At 51.8% G+C, this 26,780-nt stretch overlaps 1 protein-coding gene across 3 annotated transcripts in view; it reads left to right on the forward strand.

The window, feature by feature from the left end:
• Nucleotides 1-21,893, forward strand: part of DGKD (diacylglycerol kinase delta) — a 113,212-nt gene extending 91,319 nt beyond the window's left edge. For 2 of the 3 annotated variants that reach the window (XM_044241882.1, XM_044241884.1), the window contains 12 exons: nt 947-1,057; nt 2,392-2,488; nt 2,734-2,841; nt 3,817-3,930; nt 4,990-5,124; nt 5,442-5,593; nt 7,476-7,587; nt 7,672-7,764; nt 8,762-8,881; nt 17,115-17,232; nt 18,399-18,529; nt 19,755-21,893. In XM_044241882.1, the coding sequence (XP_044097817.1) occupies nt 947-1,057; nt 2,392-2,488; nt 2,734-2,841; nt 3,817-3,930; nt 4,990-5,124; nt 5,442-5,593; nt 7,476-7,587; nt 7,672-7,764; nt 8,762-8,881; nt 17,115-17,232; nt 18,399-18,529; nt 19,755-19,844 (1,381 nt within the window). In that variant the 3' untranslated portion in view covers nt 19,845-21,893. The remainder of the gene's footprint in view (nt 1-946; nt 1,058-2,391; nt 2,489-2,733; nt 2,842-3,816; nt 3,931-4,989; nt 5,125-5,441; nt 5,594-7,475; nt 7,588-7,671; nt 7,765-8,761; nt 8,882-17,114; nt 17,233-18,398; nt 18,530-19,754) is intronic. The other variant, XM_044241883.1, reaches the window with a different exon arrangement.
• Nucleotides 21,894-26,780: the final 4,887 nt, after the last annotated feature.

Consider the following 26,780-nt stretch of genomic DNA (forward strand, 5'->3'; position numbering starts at 1 on the left):
CAGGCGTGCCAGGCATGTACTTTTTTCCTTGCTGTTTTCTCCGGGTGGAGGCTCTGTGCTGCTCTGGAAGGAGATGAGGGTCCCTGGAGCCCTTTTGTGACCCCTGCAGTCACGACGATTGCAGGGGGAGGACGGAGGCTGGGAAGCTGGAGTGAACTGAGTCTTGTCAGTGGCAGACACAGAGAAGGGAGGTGTTGCCATGGGTGCTGGAATAGATGTTTTTGCATTTGTAGATGGCTTTGATTGGGCATAGGGATGTTTGAGGCATGTTCTGAGACCCACAGTTGAAGCCATGGGAGTATATGGCTGTAGTACCGTTGGGCCTCACACTGCTCCTGGGGCGTGAGACAGCATGGCCGCTCCAGGAAACGGTCTAGCAGTACCCCAAAACCCAGTTTCCGCGTGGCCCGGAGTGCCACTCCCAGGGCCACACATGAGAGGAGGGAGACCGTGTCCACACCAGCGTGTGTATCGGTGCTCACGCATCCCCAGCGGAGTGCTGGCCAGCTGTCAGGAGGGATGAGGCCCTGAGCACGGTTGAGCCCTGAAAACGTTATGCTCCGTGAAAGGAGCCAGATGCAGAGGGCTGTGCACTGTGGCTTCTACTTCCGTGAAACTTGCAGAGTAGGCACAGCCTGGAGTCAGAAAGCAGATTTGTGCTTGCCAGGGCTGGGGAGGGTTTGGGGGCTGATGGCTGAGGAGGAGGGCAGCTTGCTTCTGGGGTGATGAGATGTCCTAAAATGGATGATGACTTCATCGAGGAGGTTAAGTATCACCGAGTCCTATGTTCTAAACGGGTACGTCGGGTGGCCTGAGAGTTCCAGGTCAGTACAGCTGCTCCTGAAGAGCAAGGCGTGAGTTTCGCCCTCAGGGAGAAATGCTGGGAGGTCGGGAGGCTGCCAAGTGACCCGGGATGGTTCTCACTGGTCGGGAACCCCCGTTGCAGAGAGTATTACACAGAGAAGTGCGTCATGAACAATTACTTTGGCATTGGCCTGGATGCGAAGATCTCCCTGGACTTCAACAACAAGCGTGATGAGCACCCGGAGAAGTGCAGGTAGGCAGCGGTGTGTGTGCACACCTGCCCTTTGCATCGTCCTCGCTTCTTCCTCCCGGGAGTGAGGTGACTTCTGGAGTCAGCGAGATAGAGGGTGTGCAGAGTGCAAAGGCAGAAGGCGTATGTAAAGCCTGAGTGCCTTGTCCGAAATGGAGGTGCTTTTACGAGGTGTGGGTAGAACCAGGTCACAGTCCAGGAGGCTGACCTGGAGGAGGTTTCCACCCCTCGGGCTTGGTATGGTGGGGCAATTCCACATGGGAAAGTGAGTGACTGAGTCAGTCAGAGGGTCCAAGTCTCTGGACAGTTGTAAGTTCACGGTGATGCTATAAAGGGGCAGGTGGACACACACCTCAGGACTTGCTCTGGTGATCACCCAAGTCGTGTATAATTGCAGATTTCTTGGAAAACAGAATCGAGCGTAAGAATTCAGGAAAACTTTGAGCTCTGGGGCTCGTGAAGTAGAGGAGACTGTCTCCGAGGCCCCAGGGACATCTCTGTTTTACAGCTCATGGTGGTGAGCCTGAATCATTCAAAAGTTGTAGTTAGTTAAAAAAATAGCTGAAAAGGGCATTACAATGCATATAATTTAACAGAGTAAAATAAGTGAACAGAGTCATGCATCATACAGTTTTAGAACCGTGGGACCCTGATAGGATTCTCCCTAAGTTTGTAGCAAGAGCTTTGAAAAGGTCTAAGAGGAATTCCATTTCTAGGAGTCTATCCTAGAGAAGGAACTGGAAATGTTTGCAAAGAGGTGTGTGCAAAGGGATGACTGCCATGTGATTTACAGAGCCCCGGAGTGGGAAGTGGCTGGGTTCCAGCAACCATGGGGAGTGGGAAGTGGCTGGGTTCCAGAGACCATGGGGAGTGGGAAGTGGCTGGGTTCCTGCATTGGTGGGAAGGTACCCCGCTGGGGTCAGTCCTGCTTTGAGACACAGGCTGCAGGGGCCAAGTGAACAGAGTTGGTCAGAAGACTGTAGACCGGCTCTTTCACCTGTAAGCCAAATACCTTGAGTGGACTGAGGAAGTGCACTGAAGTTGGTCATCATCAGTACATACAGATGTGGGGATTATGAAGATTATTTGCTGCTTTGTTTTGGTGAGGTTCTGTAATGTCTGTAAGTTACTTTTTTGGGAGTATTTTTCAGCAGAATTTTCCATCAACAGATGTATTTCTTTATGCATATCTCACACATAAAGAGGAACTGTCCTCCCTCCTCTCGAGGTGTCTGTGCTGCATCTGACCGGCGTGTGATCAGCAGCTCGCGGCAGCAACTGTAGCTCCCTGTGTAAAGAGATTTGCGATCCTGTCATTCTTTGCTTTCCACCTGTAGGAGTCGGACCAAGAACATGATGTGGTATGGAGTTCTTGGAACCAAAGAGTTGCTGCACAGAACCTATAAGAACCTAGAGCAGAAGGTCCTCCTAGAGGTGAGCTGGAGGGTCTCCTGCAGCTTCAGGTGCTTGGGCCCGTCTGGTCTCCTCTTAGCCTTTCTCCAGCCTGGGTGGGGACTCCCTTTGCCCTTTTGGTACCTCAGTGAGAGCTCAGCTGTGGCCGTGGCCTCCTCAGCCCAGCGTGGGGTAAGGGTGGGGGAAGGGGAGGATTGTTAGTGAAGGACTAGGTTGATGCTGTGCATCTTTCTTTTTTTCCCTTTTCCGGCATTTCTGCTGTGCAGTGTGATGGGCGACCCATCCCACTCCCTAGCCTCCAGGGGATTGCTGTCCTCAACATTCCCAGCTATGCCGGAGGGACCAACTTCTGGGGGGGCACCAAGGAAGATGATGTACGTACTGGGGTCCTGGGTGGCGTGGCCCCAGGTGGGTGTGGGTAATTCCTTCAAGGAGCATCCACCACTTCAGGCCTTGATGGAGTACTCCATCTCTTAGGGGGGCTCTGTTAGTGGTGCAGAGGTATGGATGGATCTCCTCCCCTGTGTTGTCAGTCGGGGTACAGTGGAGAACAAGACAGACAGCTATCCCTGTCCGTGAGAAGAGAAGCTGAACAGGACAGATGTGGTCAGGGTATAGGTGTGATGCAGAAGCCAGGCCTGACTCCAATTTGGGGCAGTCTGGGAAGGCTTCTCAGAGGAGGGGACATCTACACTGAGACCTGAAGGAAGACAGGGTTGGCTGGGTCAGGTGAGGGGAGATGTGGAGTGGGGAGGCTGTTCTAGGGAGTTGCTGTAACAGTGTATGTGACGGCTCATTGGTGGGATAGGATGTGGCTCGGAGAAGGTCCCTTGACGGTGTGCAGTGAGTGGAATGCAGACAGGTTTGAGCCCATGTAGGGTTTTGCTATCCAGGGAAACTATGCTAAGACCTGTGGGAAGCACTGATGGCCTCTAACCAGGGGCGTGGTCTCCTTCCTACATAAGAGCTAACAGAAATCATGAACGTGAACTACACCCTGGAGATGCTCTGGTAGCTGTTGAAAGGACTGGTCATGTGTTACCTCGGTCCTCATAAGAACACACCAGGGTTAGCCCTGGTTCACGGATGATGGGGCCGAGGACAAGAGAAGTTAAGTAACTTGCTTGAGGTCACACTGCTAGTCAGTGGAAACTCAGAGATTTGATTCCCCAGCTGGTCCTAGAAACCCCCTCAGTAATGCATTTGCCCCACAGCTGCCTCTCAGTTAGTACGCACCACTTCCTGGTAGTACCCTGTCTATAACCAGAGCAGCAGCCTGGAGAGGGAGCACATAGGGGTGTGTGGGGAAGTTCGGAGCAGAGGTCCGCTCTTAACACTGGTCCTTGCAGACTTTTGCAGCTCCGTCATTCGATGATAAGATCCTCGAGGTGGTTGCTGTGTTTGGCAGCATGCAGATGGCCGTCTCTCGTGTCATTAAACTGCAGCATCACCGCATCGCCCAGGTACCAGCCATGGTCTTGCAAGTGGGAGGGACCTGGGAGGCAGTCTGGCCTGGACATGTTTGGAGAGACAGGGCCCGAGCCAGAACCAGGGTCTTGCCTCAGTGCTCTCCTTGCACAGAGCCCAGAAGAATGGGCGGTTTTCCAGGACCACCCTCGGCCCTGCCTTCTGGCCCAGAGCCCTTTCTCACCTGCTGTATTTGACAGTTAAATGACACTCTTTCAGAATTGGGGCCTACTGAATCCTGCTTGAGCTCCCTGCCCTGGCTTTCTCTGTGGGTGCACTATACCTTTTGTCCCCTTCTGTTGAGGTGGGATGAGATGAGACAGGCCCGACCGAACTTGGAGCCTGCGGCTTTCAGCAGCCACATCCTGAGTTTGGGAACAGAGGCCAAGCAGTGAGCAGTGGAGAAAGCATGGTCTTCCTGCTGCTCTAAGGCCCAGCAGGAGAGGGGAGATAAGAAGAAGCTCCCCTAGTACTTACTTCTGGTGATGGGTAGAGGAGGGCAGTGCTCTTATGCACAAGGAAGTGGGGAGTTTGATAACCTAGCCCACCCAAACCCCACGCAGTGACTTTCTAGTCCTTCCGGCCTCATTCTGCCCCCATGTAGGGTAGGGTGTTTGAATTTTATGATTTTAACTCTTGGGCATTATTTTTTGTTGAAAAGAGAAACAGTGAGTCATTAACCACTTGTTGGGAGGGCTTTACCCTGTTCTGGGAGTGTTTCCCATGTGCACAGGGCCCTGTGGCTCTTGCTGGGCATGAGTCCCACCCTGGGCCTGGTGCTCGTGCCTGACCACTGAGGTCTCCTCGCTGCGGTCTCAGATGCAGTGCTGGGTGAGGGGGCGGCGGGGGTAGGACAGACCCGGGTTCTTCATGAGCTGTGCCCCGAGTGGGGATGCTCTGCAGTAGTGGTCGGCAGTGCGCGTGGTTGCCCCCCCAGGCATCAGCTAATGGGTGCGGGGGCACATGGGACAGGAAGGCTCCTGCAGTGCTGGATACAGCCTCTTAGCTCCTTGGTTCCACGCGGTGCACGAGTAATGCCTGTGGTGTTTGTTCAGTGTCGCACGGTGAAGATTTCCATCCTGGGGGACGAGGGCGTGCCTGTGCAGGTGGACGGAGAGGCCTGGATCCAGCCTCCAGGATACATTCGGATTATCCACAAGAACCGGGCACAGACACTCACCAGAGATAGGGTAAGAAAGGCTGCCTGTGGGAAACCGGAGAGAACACACTAGTCCCAGGGCTCACCTGCAGGCACACGTGTGTGCCTTCTCAAAGAAGGCCTGAGTTTCTAGTATTTTGTTCTAGGAATTTACTTTTGTTAGACACAGAGTTTAAGGGAGCAGGGGTATAATTTCCAGGACTACTTCCCCTCCTCGGTGTGAAACCAAACTCTGTCTCTCCTTTTCTGGCTGTTGTCCAGTGACTGTCCCAGCAGTGTTTGCTGTTGGGCACCTGCTTGCCTCTCGAGAGAGCACTGCATGGTGTGATGGTGTGTCCTGTGCCCTAGGCATTTGAGAACACCCTTAAGTCCTGGGAAGACAAGCAGAAGTGTGAACTTCCTCGCCCTCCGTCGTTCTCTCTGCACCCGGAGATCCTGTCTGAGGAAGAGGCCACCCAGATGGACCAGTTCGGGCGGGCGGCGGGAGCCCTCATCCACAGGTGGGCCCTCGCCCTCCCTGTGTGGTCAGCCTCCTGCGGCTGGAGCCCCTGGGTCCCTGACGTCCTCGGGGCTGCACCGTCACCGCTAGGGTGCAGGTGTGGCGTCCCTCCTCTGGGGCACGTGTGCCAGTCTGTCTCCTTCATCAGGGCCCAGCTGGGGTTTCTGTGGGCCCTGGGCTTTGGTTCATTTCTGCTCACTGAGTTGCAGAGATTGCTCGGAGTTCATGTAGCTGGAAGCTTAAAATCCACTGGTGTTTTCCCTGTCTCGGGTTCTTCAGAATAGTCCTGTTACTGCCTCTTTTACTTCATCCCAGAGAGCAGGTTTGTTACCAAAAAACAAACCCTGTAGTTATTAGGAAAAAAACAAAACCACCAGTACCCAAAGGTATTTCCTTCTCTTAATCTTCTTTTGAGAAGTGGCTCCTGGAGCCACTGGGGACGACCTTCCACGCGGTGGTCTCCCTCTGCCACTGTCCATTCTCCCCACCTGCCTGGGTGCCGGCTGCCGTTGGGCCTCACTCTGAAAGGGTCCTTCAGCCTGGTGACCTGTGCCCTCTCAGTTGCCAGATCCCTTGACCTTCTTTGGCTGCTGTCTGGTTCTGGTTTTCAACTGTATTTCCCTTCCCTGGTTGTCCCCCCTGAGGTCTCACGCTGGCCTGGTGCTCCTTGACTTTGCCTCTGTGCTGCTCTGAGGCTTCCTCCTCCTCTCCCCTTGCCGGGAGCACTGCTGCCCTGTGGGCTCTAGGCTCTGTGTGCCCTTCTGGGCGGTTCTTCTGCCCTTTCCCCCGGCATCACGCTCTCAGTCTGTGGGTTGGTAGCTCTCTCGGGATTCCTGTAGGCACTTCTGGTTCCATGCCTCCTTCTGGGTACCCACCCTTGAAAGCATGTCCTGTGTCCTCTGTCTCAAGTAGCCGGCACCACTTCTTGCCTCCCCTGCCCCTGTGACCAGATCAGTATCCCGGCTTGATGACTTCACTTCTTACGTTCTTTTTCAGTTCCTTGCTATATAACAGGCTTCTGCTTTTCTTCTATCTCATTCTTGTCCCCTCAGAGTCTGTGCCAGCCCCACGGGTGGGGACTTGCCATCTCATTGTCTTGTTTAAAGTCCGGCAGCTTGGGACGCCTGGGTGGCTCAGTTGGTTAAGCGGCTGCCTTCGACTCGGGTCATGATCCCAGCGTCTTGGGATAGAGTCCCACATCGGGCTCCTTGCTTGGCGGGGAAACCTGCTTCTCCCTCTGCCTCTGCCTGCCATTCTGCCTGCCTGTGCTCGCTCTTTCGCTCTTTCACTCCCTCTCACAAATAAATAAATGAAATCTTTAAAAAAAAAAAAAGTCTGGCAGCTGCTCCTAGTTTTCCCCGGGGTAGGACAAATGGTTCCCCACCCTCCTTCCCTGACTTATGTGCTCCCTCTGTCCCTGGTGCTCTTGCTATGTCCAACCCTGTCACCGCCCCCTATTTGTGTGGGTCCCTCAGGCCAGGGGCTGCTGCCTGGGACCATGTCCTGGAGTCTCAGCCTTTTGAACCAGGATCATCCTCATAGAGAAGGGTCCTCTCATCCTCATTTATAGAGCAGGGAGGCAAAGTCCCCTTTCAGGAACAATCGGCTGTCTCCACACAACAGGCCTGCAAACCATGCTTCCTGTCAGCTTGCCATTTTACAGGGTGTGCGTCTCATTTTGGGTATTTTCCTCCCTGGTTGAGTTTCTGGAGAAACTTGGAGTTTGGTATCCCATTTCCCCTCTAAGACCTGCTCTGTTCCCTGTTGGCTGGGCTGTGTCTGTGTTGGCCCTCTGGGCTGGACCGGGCCTGTGTCTGAGCGAGGTGACATGATAGGCTGCCCCTTCATCTGGTCTGATGAGTGCTGTGTTTCTTTCCCTCTAGTATCCGGGAGATCGCTCAGTCCCATCAAGACATGGAGCGGGAACTTGCCCACGCCGTCAATGCCAGCTCCAAGTCCATGGACCGAGTGTATGGCAAGCCCAGAACCACAGAGGTGCCTGTGCTTCTCAGGTTTTGCTCCTCTGGAGTCCTGTAGCCCGTGGGCCTTCTACATGGATGTCCTTCTGATTCCTCTCAGGGGCTGAACTGCGGCTTTGTCCTGGAGATGGTGAACAACATTCAAGCCCTGTGCAGGGAGACAGCACTGCTCCTGGCCGGGAGGGTGGCCCTGGTAAGCAGAGGGGCTGGCTCCCCATTGGGCATGCACTAGTGCCCACTGTGCAGGCGGCAGCAAGTTTCAGCCTGGAGCTCCTGGCCTTACGAATTCTAGACTCAGTGTGGGAAAGGGCCTTGGAGGTCATCTGATCTGGCCATGTGGTTGGTTCTCCAACCCTCTGGCCATGGCTCAACCACATCATCGCTAGCATGTTAGACTCCTGTGGACAGAACCACCTTTGTGGCGAACTGACAGGAAGTATGGTATGCAGAATTCTGCCTTAGAAATCTGCAGGCGTGGAGCCGTCTGCCTGTGACGAGGGAGGCAGACTCTGTTCTCAGAAATGCTGTGCTGTTGCCGTTCATCACTTGGCCCTGCCAACCTGGCTGAAGAGTCAGCCCTGGGGAAGCATGTAGGTTGGGTTTCACTGAATTGCAGAAGCTAAAATAGGGAAGACCCGAGGGATGGCCTAGCCAACATTCTTGTTTAAAAAGATGAGTATGTGGAGGTCTAGGAGGTTGAGTGACTTGCTGAAGATCACACATCTAGAACCACCCCAAAAGTCTAGTTTCCATGTCTTCTATTGTTCATTTCACAGTAGTCTGCTCTTCTGAGTGTGATGGCTGCTTCTTCGCTGCCTCATAGCACTTCCTGCACTCTGGCGCAGGTCTGGTCCTGTCTTCTTTCTGACATAAGGCTCCCAGGGTAAACCCAAGTAGGTCAAGTGTCAGTGCTGCTATTTTAGTTTTCAGACAAGCTTGTTTTTTTCCAGTATTTATGAAAGGAGAGTTTTAGTTCTATCACCCGATTCTTCTTAGAAGGGGAAGTTCTGAATCTGGCCCCTTAGCCAGTGCTGTTTCATTTAGTTTCCTTAGGAATTCTTATAAGAACTGTCCAAGAACCATCACTTTCCTTGGAGCAGACTACGTGCCTGCATGGGGGCTTTGCTGTGGCCCCAGCTCCTCACTGCTAATGACCAGCTCTGTTTGTCTTTCCTTCCTGCCTGGAGCAGCAGTTGGACCCCCCTCAGAAAGAGCGGCTTGGAGCTGCTCTCACAGAGATGGACCAGCAGCTTAGGAAGCTGGCGGACACCCCCTGGCTGTGCCAGTCCGTGGAGCCTGGTGATGAAGAGGTATGTGGGTCACAGGCCTTCAGCTTCAGCGCCTCTGGGTGCAGTGGCTCTCCCTTATGTACCTGTAATTACTGTGATCTGTGTAGCTTTGAGGTTAAGATGGTGTCCATCTTGCAGCCCCTGATAGGGCTTCTCAAGACTTCTCTATTAAAACGCGTTAGAGGTATGGAAAGCCTGGCAGGTAGGAAGGAGTTGGGGGTTAGTACTGAGCACAATCCTTGACTGGGCACTTACCGCCATCAGAAACAGAATGGCAGGGCTGGCCTTCAGATAGAAGGCTGAGGCTAGCCCTGCTGTTTGTCCCTGGTGTGAAGACACATTGGATAAATGGCAGATTCTTGAGTTTGTTGTCGACAGGGACAGAGTTGGTCGACAGGGACAGTCACACTTTTCTTTTGCATGTGTTTAGAGACTCCAGCATGTGTACTCCCTATCGCCGGGATAGATAGAACCCTGGGCATGTTGCACCCTGGCTTGCCTCCTGCAGCCAGTGAATAGGTAGGAAGAGTCCAGGAGAGGTGCTTGTTGGATAGTCAGTTTTGTGGGCAGATCTTGTTAAAGGTGTTCTGCAGATTGTCTTTTTTTTTTTTTTTTTAAAGATTTTATTTATTTACTTGAGAGAGATTTATTGAGAGAGAACACAAGCAGGCAGAGACTCAGGCAGAGAGAGAGGAGGAAGCAGGCTCCCCGCTGAGCAGAGAGCCCGACGTGGGGCTCGATCCCAGGACTCCGAGTCCACGACCCGAGCCAAAGGCAGCGGCCCAACCCACTGAGCCACCCAGGCACCCCCAGATTGGCCAGGAGAAAAGCTCTTCCTAGGGTAGAGTACTACAGTCTTACAAGAGAAAGAACTGTTAGACATTACACATCTGGCACCCCTACTGCCAGTTTTGTTTGTTAGAACCTGTTGGTAGCAGTAAGGTGAGGTAGAGAGGAAGGCTACAATAGTCTATCCTGTTCTTCCCTGAAAATGGAGGCATTTGTTGACAAATGCAACCTTGCATGGAAAACTGACTCTGAGGCCTTCCAATGAAACAGCAAAACTCAGTAACTTAAAGTGTGAGGATATTTTGGTTTAAAAGGACTGGCTGAGCTCCTCAAACTTAGTTAAATTATTAGTTGTAAATATAAAATTTTCATTTAAGAAAAAATTACTAAAATAATAATATATAGAATATTTAATAGATATAGCAGTAACATAGCTCAGGATTTCCAGATTAAGTTACAAAAGTCTGTGAAGTGGACAGTAGGTGGGGAGGCTGGCAAGAAGACATGGACAGAAGAATGAAGGCACATTAAGGTGGAAGGTTTAAAAAAAGGGTTCTTGACTTTGATAATTAGGGAAATGCAAAGTTAAAAATTTAAAGATATTACTTTAATATCTTTAAAGTGGGTGGCTTGGTTGGTTAAGCGATTGCCTTTGGCTCAGGTTATGATCCCAGGGTCCTGAGATTGAGTCCCGCATCAGGCTCCCTGCTCAGTGGAAAGCCTGGTTCTCCCATGCCTGCCATCCCCACTGCTTGTGCTTGCTGTCTTTCTCTTGCTCTCTCTGTGTCAAATAAATAAATAAAATCTTAAAAAACAAAAAACAAATCAAAACAAAAAGTTAAAGGTAGTTTCTAGTAGAATTGAAAAGATTTATGTTTTTCCAAATCAGTTTTTCAGAACCAAAAGCAACATATAATCTACACTATAAAAGAAAATAAGAGACTAAAAAAAAAAAAAGAGAGGTAGGCAAACCATAACAGACTTTTAACTGCAGAGAACAAACTGAGAGTTGATGGAGGGAGGTGGGCAGGTAATGAGCTAGATGGGTGATAGGAATGAAGGAGGGCACTAGTTGTAGTGAGCACTGGGTGTTATATGTAGTAAGTGATGAATCACTAAATTCTACTCCTGAAACCAATGTTGCACGATATGTTAACTAACTAGAATTTAAAGAGAAACAGAAGAAAAAAAAAAGAAAGAAAGAAGAAGGGACTAGTAAAAATGTAGCTAACGGCATACAAGTAAGATAACAAAATGATACAGCTTCCCCTCTTAAAAGCAAATTATTACAAGATTGTGTTAAAAAGGAAACCTAAACATATGCCAATCTCAGGAGTCCAGTTTTCTCTCTCCATCCTCAGTAAAAACTTATGACACGGGAAGATTAAAACAACTTTAAGGAAACACAAAAAAACTGAAATAAATTTTAATATAAAAATATAATTGTAATACATGATTAAAACATCACTTTATATTGGTAAAATATAATTTTATAGTTGTAAGATTTATTTTTGTCTTTTTGGTCTATCAATTACTCTGATCATGAACTCCGATCATGAATGTAGAGATCTCAATTTACATTTGTGGTTTTATTTTTGCTTTCTGTGTTTTGAGGATATGTTATTAGGTGCATATAGGTTTTGTTTTTATGTAAAGATACTCTAATTCTATAGTAATTTCTTTTTAAGTTTACTTGTTTGGTATTTTCATTTTCATACTTTTACTTTCAAGCTTTATTTGGAGTATTTCTTTTATAAATAGCATGTTGTCAAATTGAGGTTTTATCCAGTTGGGTACTATGCATTTTAACTGAGGAGTTCAGTCTATTTATATTTGTTGAAATTACTGATCTATTTATCTGTATATTTTGCCATATTTTGTGCTTTGTATTTGTTCTACTTTTTTTGTTTAATTTCTTCTTTTTGATTGGTAAGTCTCTCCTTTCTCCCACACAATTCTCTTTGTACTCTCTAGTATTTTGGAAATGCAAGCTCTCTATTCTTTTAATGACTATCCCCCAATTTTAATTTCAATTAACATAGAATCTGTGAAGGAAAGACTTCCTGAAATGAAAGTGACAGAAACCAAATTATAGTGTGAACCACACTATCAGTCCATGAATAATGAAATAAACTATCATGGCATGCAAACAAAAGAAAATTGACAAAATTATGTATGTGTGTGTGTATGTGTGTGTATCATGTTTCTCCATTGAGAGAATTTTATATTCTGTAAAGATGGACTTTGTTTTTTTTCCCTCTTGCCCATAGGACAGTTTCAGAATTGGATCATGTTTTAGATAAGCACTACTGACAGTGGAAAACTCTTTGTTATTATAGAAATTAAGGGAAGAGTTTAGAAACTTTTAAACAATTAACAGAAAAATTTTATTTCTGTTGAAAATAATAAAAAATTGAGGCTTATACTTTGGATGTCCCTTCTTGGTTTCATTTTTTTAGTGATTTATTTTACTGTGTTTCGCTAAAGTATCAGTCCACTTTGGAATGGAAATTATTAAAGTTGGTTCCTTTTCAGGAGTGGTTTGAGCAGCACAGTGCTGGGCCACAGGACACCTCAGACACCAACTCAAAGTAGAAATGCCAGCTGTCAGGTGTGGGCCGTGGGCTCCCGTGCCCTGCTCAGGGTGGGTAGATTCCTCCTGCATGCAGATTGCCTCTGAAGACAGAGGGAGGGCTAGAACGTTCCTCCGTCCATGGACAGTGTAGCAGCTGCTGCAGTGGGAGACTCGCAGCCTGGTGCCTGGTTGCAGGATGATCACAGTGAACTTCGGTTGTTTGGGACTTGCAGGTGTTAGTACTAAAATGTCTGTTTCAGGAATTGTGGTTCCAGAGCTTTAAGCCTGAAAATATTTTCAAAACAAGTAGCATCAAATGTAGAGCCACTGCCGAAACAAACCAGCGCAAGTCCCTCCTGGATGTCTGACCTCATGAATCCTTCAAGCCATGTCAGTAGTTGCCCTGGTCTCTAGAGCTCCTAGCTGTGGGCTGGTGAGACGGTGCAGGATGACAGGTGGGAAGTTGTACAGATGGTGCACGGGCAGGTGAGTCGTAAAACCAGAAACCTCTGGAGCCAGCTGGGGCAGAGCAGGGTGGGGCCAGGGCAGTGTTACAGCCAGCATTGATCCCATGGGACCTCAGCCCAGAAACTGCAGCCAGCTGTTCCGGGAGTGAAAGGAAAACCACACGTGCTCTTAGGGGCCTTCTGGGCTGTCCAGGGCTCCTGCCTTCTCCACCTTTCTCTGCTGGCTGCTTCACAGCTGGCGCTCCCAGCCTCTGGGACTTCTGCTACACCCATGCAAGGGGAGAGAGCAAGTGGAAGCTTGGAAGGCATGGTGCCACATTCTATTAGTGTAAAAACAGGACAATGATTTCTTTGAAAGCAAAAAACAAAGTTGGCAAGTTTGTGAGCTAGTTCTTTGAAGTATAGTTGACTCTTGAACAGTACAGTTTGGACTGCGTGGGTCCCCTTATACAGGTTTTTTTCTGATTAATGTAGTGCTGTACTGTAAATGTATTTTCTCTTAGGATTTTCTTAACATTTTCTTTCCTGTAGCTTACTTTTTAAAAAGAATACGGTATATGATATACATAGAGAATTTGTGTTAACTGTTTATGGTATTAGTAAGGTTCTTTGGGGAGTCAGAAGTTATACATAGATTTTCAACTTCATGGGTGGGGGGTGGCACTCCTGACTTAAATGTTATTCAGAGTTTAACTATAAAATACAAGAAAATAAATCATTCTGTGGCAAATCGAGGAAGGTCTGGACAGTACGAAGTGATAAAGGTCATGTAACAACAGATAAGAGGATAAATGAAGTATATTATTTTCAAAGAAATGCTAATTTAAAAAATCTTGCTAAAACCATTGAAATGTCAGGAAAAATTTAAACTATACAAATTGAAACCTAAAGACATTTATTTGAAAATTATTTTTTAAAAGATTTTATTTATTTGAGAGAGAGAAAAGACATGAGCAGGGTGAGGGGCAGAGGGAGAAGCAGACTCCCTGCTGAGCAGGGATGTGGGGCTAATGTGGGGCTCGATCCTGGGCCTCCAGAATCATGATCTAAGCCAAAGGCAGATGCTTAACTGACTGAGCCACCCAGGCATCCCTAAAGACATTTTAAAAAGAATAGCTACAGGACAACTTGAAAAAATAATTATCTCTGAAGGAAAAATGTCAAGGAATATGTAATTCCCCTATATAAATGTTTCTTAGCATCAAAGCTAGGAAAAGATGGATGTTGGCACAATTTGTGTTTTATTTATTTATTTATTTAAAAAGATTTTATTTATTTATTTGACAGAGAGAGATCACAAGTAGGCAGAGAAGCAGGCAGATAGAGGGGAAGGGAAGCAGGCCCCCTGCTGAGCAGAGAGCCCGATGTGGGACTCGATCCCAGGACCCCGAGATCATGACCCGAGCCGAAGGCAGCGGCTTAACCCACTGAGCCACCCAGGCGCCCGCAATTTGTGTTTTAAATTGTGATAAGAAACACACAAAATTTACCATGTCTGCTGTTTTTAAGTGTATAGATTAAATAGTGTTAAGTATAGTCACATATTGAGAAGCAAATCTTGGCAACTTTCAAATAGTTCACTACTTTAAAAACTAGCAAATCTGATTTCAAAATTCTGTATTATCAGTAAATCTCCAAAACCAGTTTATTACTGTTTTTTTAATCTTTTTTTTTTTTAAAGATTTAGTTCATTTATTTGAGAGAGACAGAGAGAGAGAGAGAGAGAGAGAGAGTGGGTCACATAAGCAGTGGGAGAGGCAGAGGGAGAAGCAGACTCCCCAGTGACCTGAGATCCCAACATGGGACTTGATCCCAGGACTAGAGATCATGGCCTGAGCTAAAGGCAGATGCTTAACCATCTGAGACACCCAAGTGCCCCAAAATTGAAAGCAATTTTTTATAAAAGAATTCCGGGTGGGGAGCACCTGGGTGGCTCGGTGGGTTAAAAGCCTCTGCCTTCGGCTCAGTTCAAGATCCCTGGGCCCTGGTATCATGCCCCTCATTGGGCTCTCTGCTCGGCGGGAAGCCTGCTTCCCCCTCTCTCTCTGCCTGCCTCTCTGACTACTTGTGATCTCTGTCTGTCAAATAAATAAAGAAAATCTTTTTTTTTTTTTAAAGATTTTATTTTATCCATTTGACAGAGATCACAAGTAGGCAGAGAGGCAGGCAGAGGGGAGAGGGGGAAGCAGGCTCCCCGCCGAGCAGAGAGCCTGATGCGGGGCTCAATCCCAGGACCCCGAGACCATGACCTGGGCCGAAGGCAGCGGCTTAACCCACTGAGCCACCCAGGCGCCCCAATAAAGAAAATCTTTAAAAAAAAAAAAAAATTCCAGGTGGAAAGTGCAGAGGGACTGAAAGGCCATTTTGCATCCCACCCTCACCCCCGCCCAGGAAGCACTCAATTTCCAGTGGGTCATCCATGGGTGGCGGCTCCTGTGATGAAAGAAGCTGCTGGCCCCAGAAAGAGGATGGCAGGCCTCACCTGTTGGGAGGCGGTTGCAAGCCTATGTCATCACTGGCGACAGGGTCCTGTCCAAAGGCAGGAATCTGGATCCAGTCTGCGTGGGCAGAGGGTGGGGCGGGCCGTCTTACTGGGCAGGCAGCTGGTTTCTCTGTGGTGAAGGATGAAGCCGGGGAGCCCGAGAGCCACAACAGCTGAGTGTCACTTGTGGCCCTCACGGGGGTCCTGGTTCCGACACACCAGCCATGAGGGTAACCCTTTGGAACAGGTGGGGAGATTTGATGTTATTAGATGTACGTGAGCTCGTGCTGGGGTCGGTGTGGTGATGGTGCTGTGGGTAGCTGCTCTAGGAGCGCATTCCTGTCTTTCAGGGTTGCACACTGAAGCGTTTGTGTGTGTGAGAGTAGTTTGATCCCTGGAATTTGCTTAATTTACAAGGTGGGGAGACAGGGTCATACATTGATAGCCTCTTTCTGCTGGCCTCCCAGGATGAAATCCCCATATTAAAAGTTAGGGGCGCCTGGGTGGCTTAGTTGGTTAAGTGTCTGCCTTCAGCTCAGGTCATGGTCTCGGGGTCCTGGGATTGAGCCCAGCAACAGGCTCTCTGCTCAGCTTTCCCTCTCCCTCTTCCTATGCCTGCCGCTCCCCTTGCTTGTGTTCTGTCTCTCTGACAAATAAATAAATAAAATCTTTTAAAAAATAATAAAAGTTAGAGATTCATGTGATCCTCATAGGCATTTTAAAAAAGGGAAATTGTAAAGTCAGGCATAGGATTCTGTTTGGGCTGTGAGGAGAGCAGCTCTGGGTTGCTGCGGGTGCCCCTCCTGTGGGAGCGCTGAGGAGTGAGGCGGGCGCCCACCAGTCCCAGCATAGAAGAGCCTGGGCGCCGAGGCACTAATGGTCTTTAACGGAGCAGCTGTTAGATGGATGGTTGATGATTTTGCCAAGTTAAGAAATTTGTAAAATAAGTTCCTTGAGCCTTGCAATCATCAGTTAGAAATACCATTGTGAGAAGTCCCTTTTCTAGTAGAAAACCTGAAGCCGGAAATGCCTCTGATCAGAAATCCAGGAAGGGGCTCTTGGGGCACCCGGAGTGTTGGTGGCACTACAAAGCATGTTCCTGGATGTGAGGACCCATACTCTCCCCCCACCCCCCCGATTTGGTGCAATTCTAATGAAAATCCCTGTGGCATTTTTTTCAGTGGGACCACATGTCCCTTTTAGATCTGAAAGTATCTTAAAGCTGCCAAATGTGACCATGCAGGTCAGTGTGGGGACGTCAGTAGAGAGGGCCCTGGGGCAGAGTCCAGGCCCTCAGGGGCAAGAAGAGACAGGCGCTCCTGGGACATAGGAAATTCTGCTTTATTTGTGAATATGGGGGTGGGATGTGTACACACGTAAATACAGGCCCATGTATCGTGTGCAGAGGCTCGTGGCCCTGCTTCTGTGTGAATACAGTCAGACCAGCTGGGAAGGGGCAGTGTCCTCTCCGCCCATTTCCTGGGCAGCACTGTGTGGGGTGGTGGCAGGGATCCAGTGCTCCTGTCCCTCAGTGATGCTGCTTTGGGGATTAGGTTCCAAGGAAAGACCGAAAAATGCCTGAAAAGCTTTGTTTTTAGAAAGACACTTATATCCCACTAGTCCCTGTCTGCCCGTGCAGCTCTGAAGATCGGCTGTGACCTACTGGATAATCTTTGTAGAATGTATTGGTATTTGGGTAATATTCGTGAAGCTTTTCAATCACATGAGAAACACACGTTATAAAATTAGGAAATCAAATGTGGTATTAGACACTGTGTGATCACTGTGAAACCACCTTTAAGAGGCATTACAGGTAAGTCTGTGAGCCTAGAAACCAAGGGGGACAGTGGTACAGCAAGGACTGAGCCCCCCTGCCCAACGTGTGACTCCTGCCTGGCTGCTTCAGCTTCTGACTCTCCCTGCCTCTTGCTTCCCCCACAGAATGTGATGCTGGAGCTTTCCAAACGCAGCCGCAGTGGCAAGTTCCGCCTGGTGACGAAGTTTAAGAAAGAGAAAAACAGCAAGAACAGAGAAGCTCGCAGTAGCCTGGGAGCCCCGGGTACCTGCCCTCCTGCTGTTCTTCTGGCTGTCCATGCCGGCTGTGGGGGCCATTGTGGTCTCTGCTTTTTCCTGTGGCCTTTTGGTTCTTCCCCGTGGTCCCTGATCACGACCCCTATTGCCGTGGTGTTTGTCTAGGGAGCTGCCCCTGTGTTGTCGCTCCTGCCCGGGGTCACTCCCTGGGCGGACTCCGGTGACTGACACCACACTGCGTGCCTGCCCTGGATTAGGGGGTGCAAGGGGGGAGGGGGACACTAGAGGTGATAGGACACTCAGAGACACAGAGCTCATACTAAAGTCTTGTGCAGGGCCCACCGGGCCCACCTCTTATGAGGGGCTGCTGGTTCCCGGCCGACAACTCATGAGTCCAGGCCCCATGCTGGAGCCCGGGCCACTGGCGCTTGCAGCTGGGAAGGTCAATAGAAAATGGCACTCGAGGACATTTTTGGGGGAGTCCGTAAACTGGGCTCTTAGCATGGCTGTTTCCAGTGCTCTCAGGTGCCGAGAAGCCCCGAGTTTGGATTTGTGGGTAGTGGTCACTGCCTTTGATTTTTCTTCTTCGCATGTTTGTCCAGCAGTTGGGTTTCTTTTAATGACGGTGGCTCTGGCTACATGAATCTCTGCCTGTTTCCCTTCCTGCTGTGGACCAGAAGTGACAGGACCCTCCAGAGAGGAGCGCAGGCTGGCTTCAGCGGCACAGTCACATTGGCATTTACCTCTTTGGGGGTGTCTGGTCCCTCCTGGGACGTGGGGGAAATGACCAGGCTGATGGCCGACCTGGCAGGAACAGACTGCAGCTCCTTTCCTTGGAGAGCGGGTGGCTCCCTGCTGCTTTCTGCGTGGGTCTGGGCGGTGCCTGTGGCTGGGCGGTGGGTGCCGGCTGCTGGGGGTGTGTGTGGGGTCCCTGCTGCTGGGGGTCTCGGGATCCAGCTGCTGGGGGCATCTCAGGGCCTGGCTGCTGGGTGTCTTGGGTGCCAGCTGTTGGGGGCATGTGGGTGCCAACTGCTGGGGTGTCTGGGGTACCTACTGCTGGGGCATCTTGTCTGGGTGCTGGCTTCTGGGGCATCTTGGGATGCCTGCTGCTGGGATGTCTCAGGTGCCGGCTGCCACCTGCCTCGCGCTGGGCTCTGGGCACTCACTGCATTCGTGCTTTTCCGTCTCCGACAGTTCACCTCTGGGGGACAGAGGAGGTTGCTGCCTGGCTGGAGCACCTCAGTCTCTGTGAGTATAAGGACATCTTCACGCGGCACGACATCCGGGGCTCTGAGCTCCTGCACCTGGAGCGGAGGGACCTCAAGGTACTTCCACATTGTCTCCTGGGAACCCGCCCTGGGCTTCCCTGCACTCCCTTCTCTGTCCCCTCCCTCTGACCTGGCCACGCCCCAGCATCAGGGCTCTCCTCATGGTTCTCTTGTGCGTGTCTCGGGGTGATGCGCGACGGTGGCCAGCAAAGCGCCTCTGCCCCCCGGCAGTGATGTCGCCACCTCCCACAGCCAGACAAAGCCAAAGCGGACATGATGGAGAACTTTGCTTTTCTTAATCTAATTGGACAAATGAACTATTTTAACATTAAAAATCCTGTCGAGGGCGGGCACCTGGCTGGCTGTGAGTAGAGCATGTTAACTTTTGGTCTCAGGGTTATGGGCTTAAGCCCCACCTTGGGGGTGGAGCCCACGTAGAAATAAACTCTGTTGGGGGACGCAGCTCTATGCTAAGGAGTCAGCTGAAGAGCCCTGTGTGACAGTGGCCCCCAGCGCGCGGGGTTCCCTCTACCTTTGGAGCTGACGCGCAGGCACCCCACAGAGGTGCTGTGAGGGAACGAGTCTGAACTGTTTGGTTTCCCGGTGCACAGGACAGTCACGTGTAGAACATGCACTCTGTCAGGTGTGCAGCAGCGTTACGTCTCAAAAGTGTGCCTGTCTTAGTGAAAAAAATACTGGTTGCTAAAAACTACTGTCATTTGAACTTTCAGTGAGTCCTGATCAGTGGTCACCAATGACCGCAACAAATGTAATAGCAAAAATACCTGAAATATTGTAAGAATTCCCAATATGTGACACAGAGGCTCGAACAGAAGCTGTTGGAAAACTGGGACCGACAGACTTGTTGGACACAGGCTACTAGGGGTCCTGAGTGTGGGAGGGTGTGGGGTCTGTGGGTGCAGCGGTCGGAGGCAGGCTGCTCGCGGCTGGGGTTTGCGTGGGCCAACCTGAGCCCGGGGCTCCTGGCGCCATGTCCTGAGTGGGTGACCCACCCCTGGGGACGTCTTGGATGGCAGTTTTGTTGAGTCACTGTATCCCTGCCGCCAGGCCAGCGTCCCGGGTCTGTCCTGCATGGCAGCAGGGACTGAGGCTTGTGGGAGGGCTGTGGTGGGCATCTGCACAACTCTTCATGCGTGGGCCATCTCTATCTGGTGTCACCGTCTTCATTTTTTCTCCTTTGTTTGCGTTCAGAAAGCCAGGTAGAAGGCCCGCGGGGGCCAAGCCCCCTTCCTGGCATCAGGGTGCTGTCCTCTCGTTGCAGGACCTCGGTGTGACCAAGGTGGGCCACATGAAGAGGATCCTGTGTGGCATCAAGGAGCTGAGCCGGAGCACTCCTGCCACCGAGGCCTAGCCCTGGCCCTGTCGGCCTGCGTCCCCCGCACCCCCCACGACTAAGGCCAGGCGCAGCGCCTGCCCCTTCTCATGGTGCTACTCCCTTTGCTCCAGACAGGAAGCCTTGCAGACGCCCGTTCTGTGACTGCTCCGGGGTCTCGAACACACCAACATAGCTACCTTGAAACAGCACCTCGTCCCACCCGGCGTTATGTGGGGCGGACCGCCACCTCCCCTCCGCTCTTGCTGACCTGTGACCTGGGCCAGGCCTGACCTCCTAGGCCCTGGGGCTGCCCGGGATTGTCCTGTGGGTTCCTCACGGTGAGCCTCATCATCGCACACCGTGCGGCATCTCCCAGGCGTGCAGAAACTGACCCAGCTGGCAGCCTCCTGCACTGGAAAGTTCTTTCTGTGCCCACCAGCCACCCAGGTCTTGACAGCACCCCTGCCAGGCCACCCACGGCTGATGTCCCATTTATGGATGAGGTCTTTCACAAAGATCTGCCTCTTGTCACTTGAGTGTGGCAGGAATGCATTGCCAGTCCCGTCTGGAGAGGAGGCAACTCGTCCCTCCTAAAGCCAAGTAAACGGGTGGCTGTGATCTTGGGCTGCCAGATCCCTTCCCCATTGCTTTTGGTCCCTTGTCCTGGTTGGGGCCCTCTCTTGAGCTGCTGGTGTGGGACGTGGGATGTCTGTCCCGAGACGCCGTAGCCTCTCTTGTCTCTCCACAGAGGACGTATTTGTATGAGCATGGTGGTGTGCTGAGAGAGCGCTTCCTGAGCGCTGGGAAGATGTCTCTCCCTATTCTGGGGGAGACCAGGCTTGGTCCCAGGCCAGCGTCCCAACAGTTTGACCATGTGGACGGCTCTGTTTCATGCCACTCTAGCCCGCATCCCCAGCCCTTGCGGGCCCAGGTGGGGGACGGTGTCCGGCTGCCAACTAGGGCTCCATGCCCCAAAGGGGCATGCCACCTCATCTCCTGGAGCTCGCTTTACCCCTCGACCATGTGAGGGGTCTGGGCTGCAGGTGCTGTCTGGTCACCTTTGAGGGGACCCTGGGGAGCTCACCACCAAACAGCCTGTACTTGCCACTTGCTTTGCAGGCCCCTGTGCCTCCCCTTTATTGGTGTGCCTGGTGGGCCCCTCCGTGAGCCAACCTGGCCCATACCTCCGGTTTGGGGGTGCTCCTGCTAGTGACCTTCCGGGCGCCCAGCCAGCTCCTGTCCCCGAGAGTGGAGTGGCAGCATTGGGTTTGGGGTCCCTGTGCTCCGCAGGGTGCTCTGCTGCACCTTTGGAGTTAGGCCGGGCAGCTCTCTGTGTCCTTCCCCACCCTAAGGTCCAGTGCCAGCAGATGGCCGTTCGGGACGTGGAAGGCAGAGGGGAGTCCTCTGGCCACCAGGAATCACTGGTTTTCCAGGTAGAACAGGCTGAGAAAGGAGACTGTGGGGACCTGAGCCCGCGGTGCCAGCATGGTGTCTGCGCTGTCCCCTCTGGCAGGGACCGGGGACAAGCACGCCCATGGCAAGTGGGGGAGTGGCGGCTGTGGCTGGGTCTGAAACTGCAAGTCACCCCAGGCCCTCCCGGCCCTCTCTCGGGGAAGCCTGAGGGTTGGGTCAAGCATGGTGTTTAAAATTAATGTGTTGTCAGTGATGAAAACAACACTGTTTACGTAGAAACCATTTTTCTGATTCTAGTAAGTTAGAGGTGAGTGCAGTCAATGTGCGTGTCGCGTGGAAGTGCGCCGGTGTGGGGCTTGCGCTGCGTTGCTGTGGGGGTCGTGTTGCCCTCCATGGCCCGCTTCTCCGCCAGGCCCCGATGTTCCTGCTGTGGCTGAGCGCGGTCCCGCTGGGACCCCAATCCTGTCAGCATGGAGGGAGGAAGGGTCAGTCCTGGGGAGTCTTGGAGAAGAGGTTTTGTGCCCTCGGGTGGGGCTTACCCCTCATATTTATGATCTTAATTTATACAGTGCCCGCCGTGGAAGCAAATGCCTCCTGTATTGCTGTGTACATACCCGATCTGGGGTTGTAAATAGGTTGTTCTGTGTATAAATAAAATCTTCCATTGACAGATTTCTTGTTGTCATTTCCTGTGCTTTGACATAAAACATTACTTGCTCAAGTCTTTCCAAACTGGATTCAGGATTATGTTTTTTAGCTACTCTAAAAATAAGGTGAATTGGTGTGGCTAAAGAACAAAATGGAAAGTCATTGTGTTTTTTAAAAAACACAATGAGTATTTTTTAAATGAGTTCTTAAAAACTCAGCAAGGAGGTCGGGCTGAGGGTGAAACTCCATCATGGGCAGCCTGGACCAGCCTACTGAGGGCATGTGATGGAAGCAAATATTCTGATCCTCCTAAATCTTTCCTATAAAACCACAGACCACCTCTCCCACCTCTCTGTTTAGCTCCTAGTACCTTTATCCCAAGGCAGCAGCCTCTCCAAGCTCAAGGTCCTGCTGTCATCTCTCAGTTTTCTGGGGTGAAGCATGGTGACTGGGATCACAGAATTGAAAATGAGACTGACAGGGTTCACAAGGGCTGCGTGGGCTTTGAATACACTGGTTCCCTCTCCGACAGCTCTCCCTCCCTCCTCGCTCTTCGGGGGCCCAGGTGTCCTGTGGTGTGCTCCCTCCTCCCGTGTGGCTCTCCAGGATTAGCCTCATGGTTATAAGATGGCTGCCACCACTTCAAGCATCACGCCCAAAAAGTGACCCAAGTCCAGGGTAAGGTGTACGTGAACAGGTGGTGGTTTCTTCTGTGTCTTGAAGATGAACATTTTCAGAAGACCTGCTTTTGCTGACCGCTCATGCCTCATCATCTAGAGCCGCACACAAACCCGGGTGAAAGGAACGGGACCGTGCTGCTGATGACTGGTCATGCGTGATCAGTTAGGCTAACGCATGGAATATTTTATCCAGACGCTGGCCTGAGTGGTCTGCACATACTAACTCCTTTATTTCTTCTAACAATCCTGCCTCTTAAAGACGAGGAACGGGCTCAACGAGGTTCCCAGCTTGTGGCGCGTCACACAGCTAGCATGTGGCAAAGGTGGGAGTCACGGGGCAGGTAGGTGCATGAGATCCTACCTCGGGTGCTGTCCTCTGTCCCAGCCCTGACACCGAGCTCAGCCCACATGAAAGGTGAGAAAATTGGGTCCAAACTATCCCAGTCTGCTGGCCCAGAAGCCTAGCTCCATTCGGTTTGGCAGGGGTGGGGATGGGGGGCCCTGCACGTCTGGGAGGTGGGTCTGGGGAGGGCTGCTGTGGGCCCTGCTAGCTGCTGGCCTCCACTCACCGCGGAGGCGCACTGCACGGGGCTGGGCTCCACTGTGTCACAAAGCAGGCAGGGAGCCAGCAGGAGACCGTGTGGGGCAGAGTGGGGGGAGGCCAGATGCCAGCCCAGAGGGGACGAGGGGGAGGGTGCAGGTGTAATGCGATGGCCAGACTGGCCAAGGCAGTGTGTGCAGCAAGGGGAGCAGTCTTTCTAAACTCATGCCGCTTCCTGTTAGACGTCATCCTCCAAGGAAACCCAGGTGCTCTACAGTTTACCTTCATCCGATCCAGTGACAGAAGCCTCCCGAAGTGAGGGAAGGCCAAGCTGCTTGACCTGTGTTGGCTCAGACTGGTTTATTCTTTGTTCCCAGAGCAGTCAAGGGCAGGTGTGTTTGCGTGACTCAGACTGCAGCCCCTCCTCGTGTCCCTTGGGGGTGGGGCTGTCATGGCCAAGGTGGCTCTGGTGGTTACCTTCCTGCTGGGGTTGGGGGAGTGTGAGGCTTCCCGAGCCCACCTGGACAAAGGTGGTTGGAAAGACAAACCACCCTCCTGGCCCCCCGCGCCCCGCCGTGCCGGGCTGCTGTGCGCGAGCAGGGGCCGCACACGCACTGGCTCATCGCTCACCACCAGTTGGCTTTTGCTCTGGGGCCCCTCTGCTTCCCGGTCTCCTTCGGGGAGAAGGTCCCTCAGGCAACACACACCTTGCCCGCCTTCCTCCTTTAGGGGGTTTCCAGGTGTTTTGCAGGAGAGAGGCATGTATCCCTGAGGGGACCGGAAGGGTACCCCAGAGCCTCAAGCTGTCCTCTGGTCAGCAGTGTGCCGTCTGCCAGAGTGGCCCTTACCTGCTGTCTGGGAGGCTCTGCTTGCTCCTGGAAGCTGACGTCTGTGACCCAAGGACTGTCCTGGCCCCACCCAGGCAGCGTTCCTGGTGGTGCCTCCTGTGGGGGGGGGTGGCCTCCACCTCCCGAATTCCAGCTTCTGCCACAGGCTGTGGGGCTACTCTGCTGGCTCCCGGCTGAACGTTTGCACTGCCCCACTGGCCGAGGGTGGCTGGGGAAATGAAGCCTGGGGGCACGGGGGTCTAAGGAGGAAACCGGGACTCATCTGGACACTGGATCCTTCTCCTTCCGTCTCTCTTTGTCCCATGGTACTTCATGAAACGGGGAGCTTTGATTCTTGGTGTTTCTTCTGCTGACCCGTCTAGCTTCTCTTCCCCTGCCCAGGGTGAGCGCTGGCAGTGCTGCTCTTGTGGACATGCATGCAGGATGCAAGGAGGACTTTGGCTTTTTGCTAAAGATAGTATCTAAGCATGCATGGCTTTTTTTTTTTTTTTTGAAGAGTGCACATGAGGGGGTTGGCGGGTGGGGGCAGAGGGGGAGGGAGCAAGAACCTCAAGCAGGCTTCATGCCCAATGCGGAGCCTGATGCAGGGCTCCATCTCATGACCATGAGATCATGACCTGAGCTGAAATCAAGAATCAGACGCCTAACCGGCTGAGCCACCCAGGTGCCCTAGGCTTGCAGGACTGACTTGTACTGATCCTGGGTTTAACATTTTAGTATTTTGTTCATCATGGATTTTTCTGCATTAATTTTGATTTCTAAAAATGCTATTACTAAAAACTGATCGGTCTTGACTACCAAACCTACAGGTTTTTGCCCAAGGCCTCCACTTCCCCGAGTCCTGGCCCCCTGTTGCATAATCTAGTTATGAATGTTAGAAGCTCCGACTCCCTGGAAGCCACTGCTTGATGCCGATAAACATCAGTTTTCTATCTCTTGCGCCACTAACAGATCCCCACATCATCTGGGTCGTGTGTTGTGCTCAACATTCTCCCGTCTCCTCGGCTGTCGCACCTCCTGTGAGGTCACTTAGTAATGTGACCAAGTGTTGGCCAAATAAATGTAAGTATTAATTGAGATTTCCAGAAAGTTTCTTTTAAGCCTTTCTTTTTCCTCCTGCAGTTGGCCTGGAGGGTGAGCATGATGGATGGTGCTCCAGCAGCCAGCCTGGGCCACGGGATGGCGCTGAGCATGGAAACACATGTCAAGGGTGGCAGCCCACTCTTGGACATCTCCATGGTCTCCCCAGAGTTCCTGGCCCCCTCTCTGCTCCTGCCCAGCAGCCTTCTCTTGTATGAGTGAGAATTACACGTGTCTCATTTTGTCTCTAGGTTGAACCTATCCCTGTAGCAGTCCTGTAAAGATTTTGTACTTGGGAAGTAAGAGTGAAAGCATACAGAGACATGAGTTATACCTATTATGCAGGTGTGAGGCCAAAGGGGCCCAAACCCCAAGGAGATGGGTGAACTGGTACAAAGAAAACTTGGCAGACAGGTGCACACATGGGGCAGGTGTTTGTGGTGCATGGAGGCCTCTCCGAAGCCGGGGTCTGAGAGCATCAGTGTTGGCCTGAATAGAGGAGCTGCTCACGCCAGGGATGGCAGCTCCAATCCTGCCAGCCCAGCTCTGTACAAGTCGGAAGCATACTGGGCACAGACCATTCATGGTTTCCAAACCACCAAAGCAAAACAGGTTTGCAAAACAAGAAGAAAGCCGGCTGGCTGGGAGTTAAAGGCTTTGTCACTCACGCTGTTGATGGAAGCAGATCAACCGTGAGCTTCCTGAGCACTCCCAGAAAGCGTGTCGCCAAGTCCCACGCTGGCCGGTGAAAGCTGTGGTCACTCAGCCCCCAGGGTCATCCATCCCAGGCCTCCAGGACATGCACACTCAGGAGGACATGTGTCCAGGGAGTGCTGCCCTCTCAGTGTCCATGCTGGGACACTGGACATTGATCCTCTGGAGAAAAGGAGGGCGACCAGAGGGGTAAGTGAGGGTTCGCCTCTGGGGCAGGACCAGGAGCTTGGGGATCTCTAACTGCATGGGTCCTCACTGCTGCATTTGTGCCCTCATTTTCCAGAAGAGGTTCTGCTGTGGTCCTCCTCACCCCCTTTGTACACAGATTCCGGGTCTGATTCACCCTCGTCTCTCAGGCACCAGTTGCTGAACTGTGAGGGTGGCCGTCCACTGGACCTGACCGAGAGGAATGTGGCCCAGAGACCTCAGACCTGAGCTGGGGACATGGACTACGTGTGAGTTGCCTCCCCTGGCAGGGGCAGGGGGTGCCCAAAGAGGGACACAGGTGTGGTCAGGGTGTAGGTGGAACAGCCGCTGGTGTTATGGTGGGTGGAAACATGAGAACGGGAGGAGCCCAGCAGATGCTGGGCAGCGGGGGCTCAGGACCTCGGGCCAACGTGCTCCCTCCAGGAGACCAACCTGCTGCACCCTCCCCCACCTGTGTTCTGCTCTGCTCCTGGGCGCTTGAGTTGCCCAAGTTGGGTTCAGTCACCTGGAAGTGAAGGGTCCAGGCCATGACCCTCTGCAGCGAGTGACACAGGGTGACTGTGGTGAGTGGCTGTGCTGCAGGGGTGCAGAGGGACAGAGAGAAATGGGGAGACTGCAGGGAGGCCACAACCCTCTTCTGTGTACGGCTATCCTTGCTTTGTGGTGCCTCCGGAGGTGAGCAAATATACCCACTGGTGTTTCTTTTACTGACTGGGCTTTGGGTGGGTGTGTCCTGGGGCACAGACCCAGAGGAGCGGGACAGGCAGGGGAGGGAGTGTCCGCTGTGGTCCTTCCCAGCTAAGTGCCTTCCAGAGAGAAAGGCATCTATAAAGCCATGATT

Source organism: Neovison vison, chromosome 3 (assembly GCF_020171115.1).
Source record: "Neovison vison isolate M4711 chromosome 3, ASM_NN_V1, whole genome shotgun sequence".
NCBI lineage: Eukaryota > Metazoa > Chordata > Mammalia > Carnivora > Mustelidae > Neogale > Neogale vison.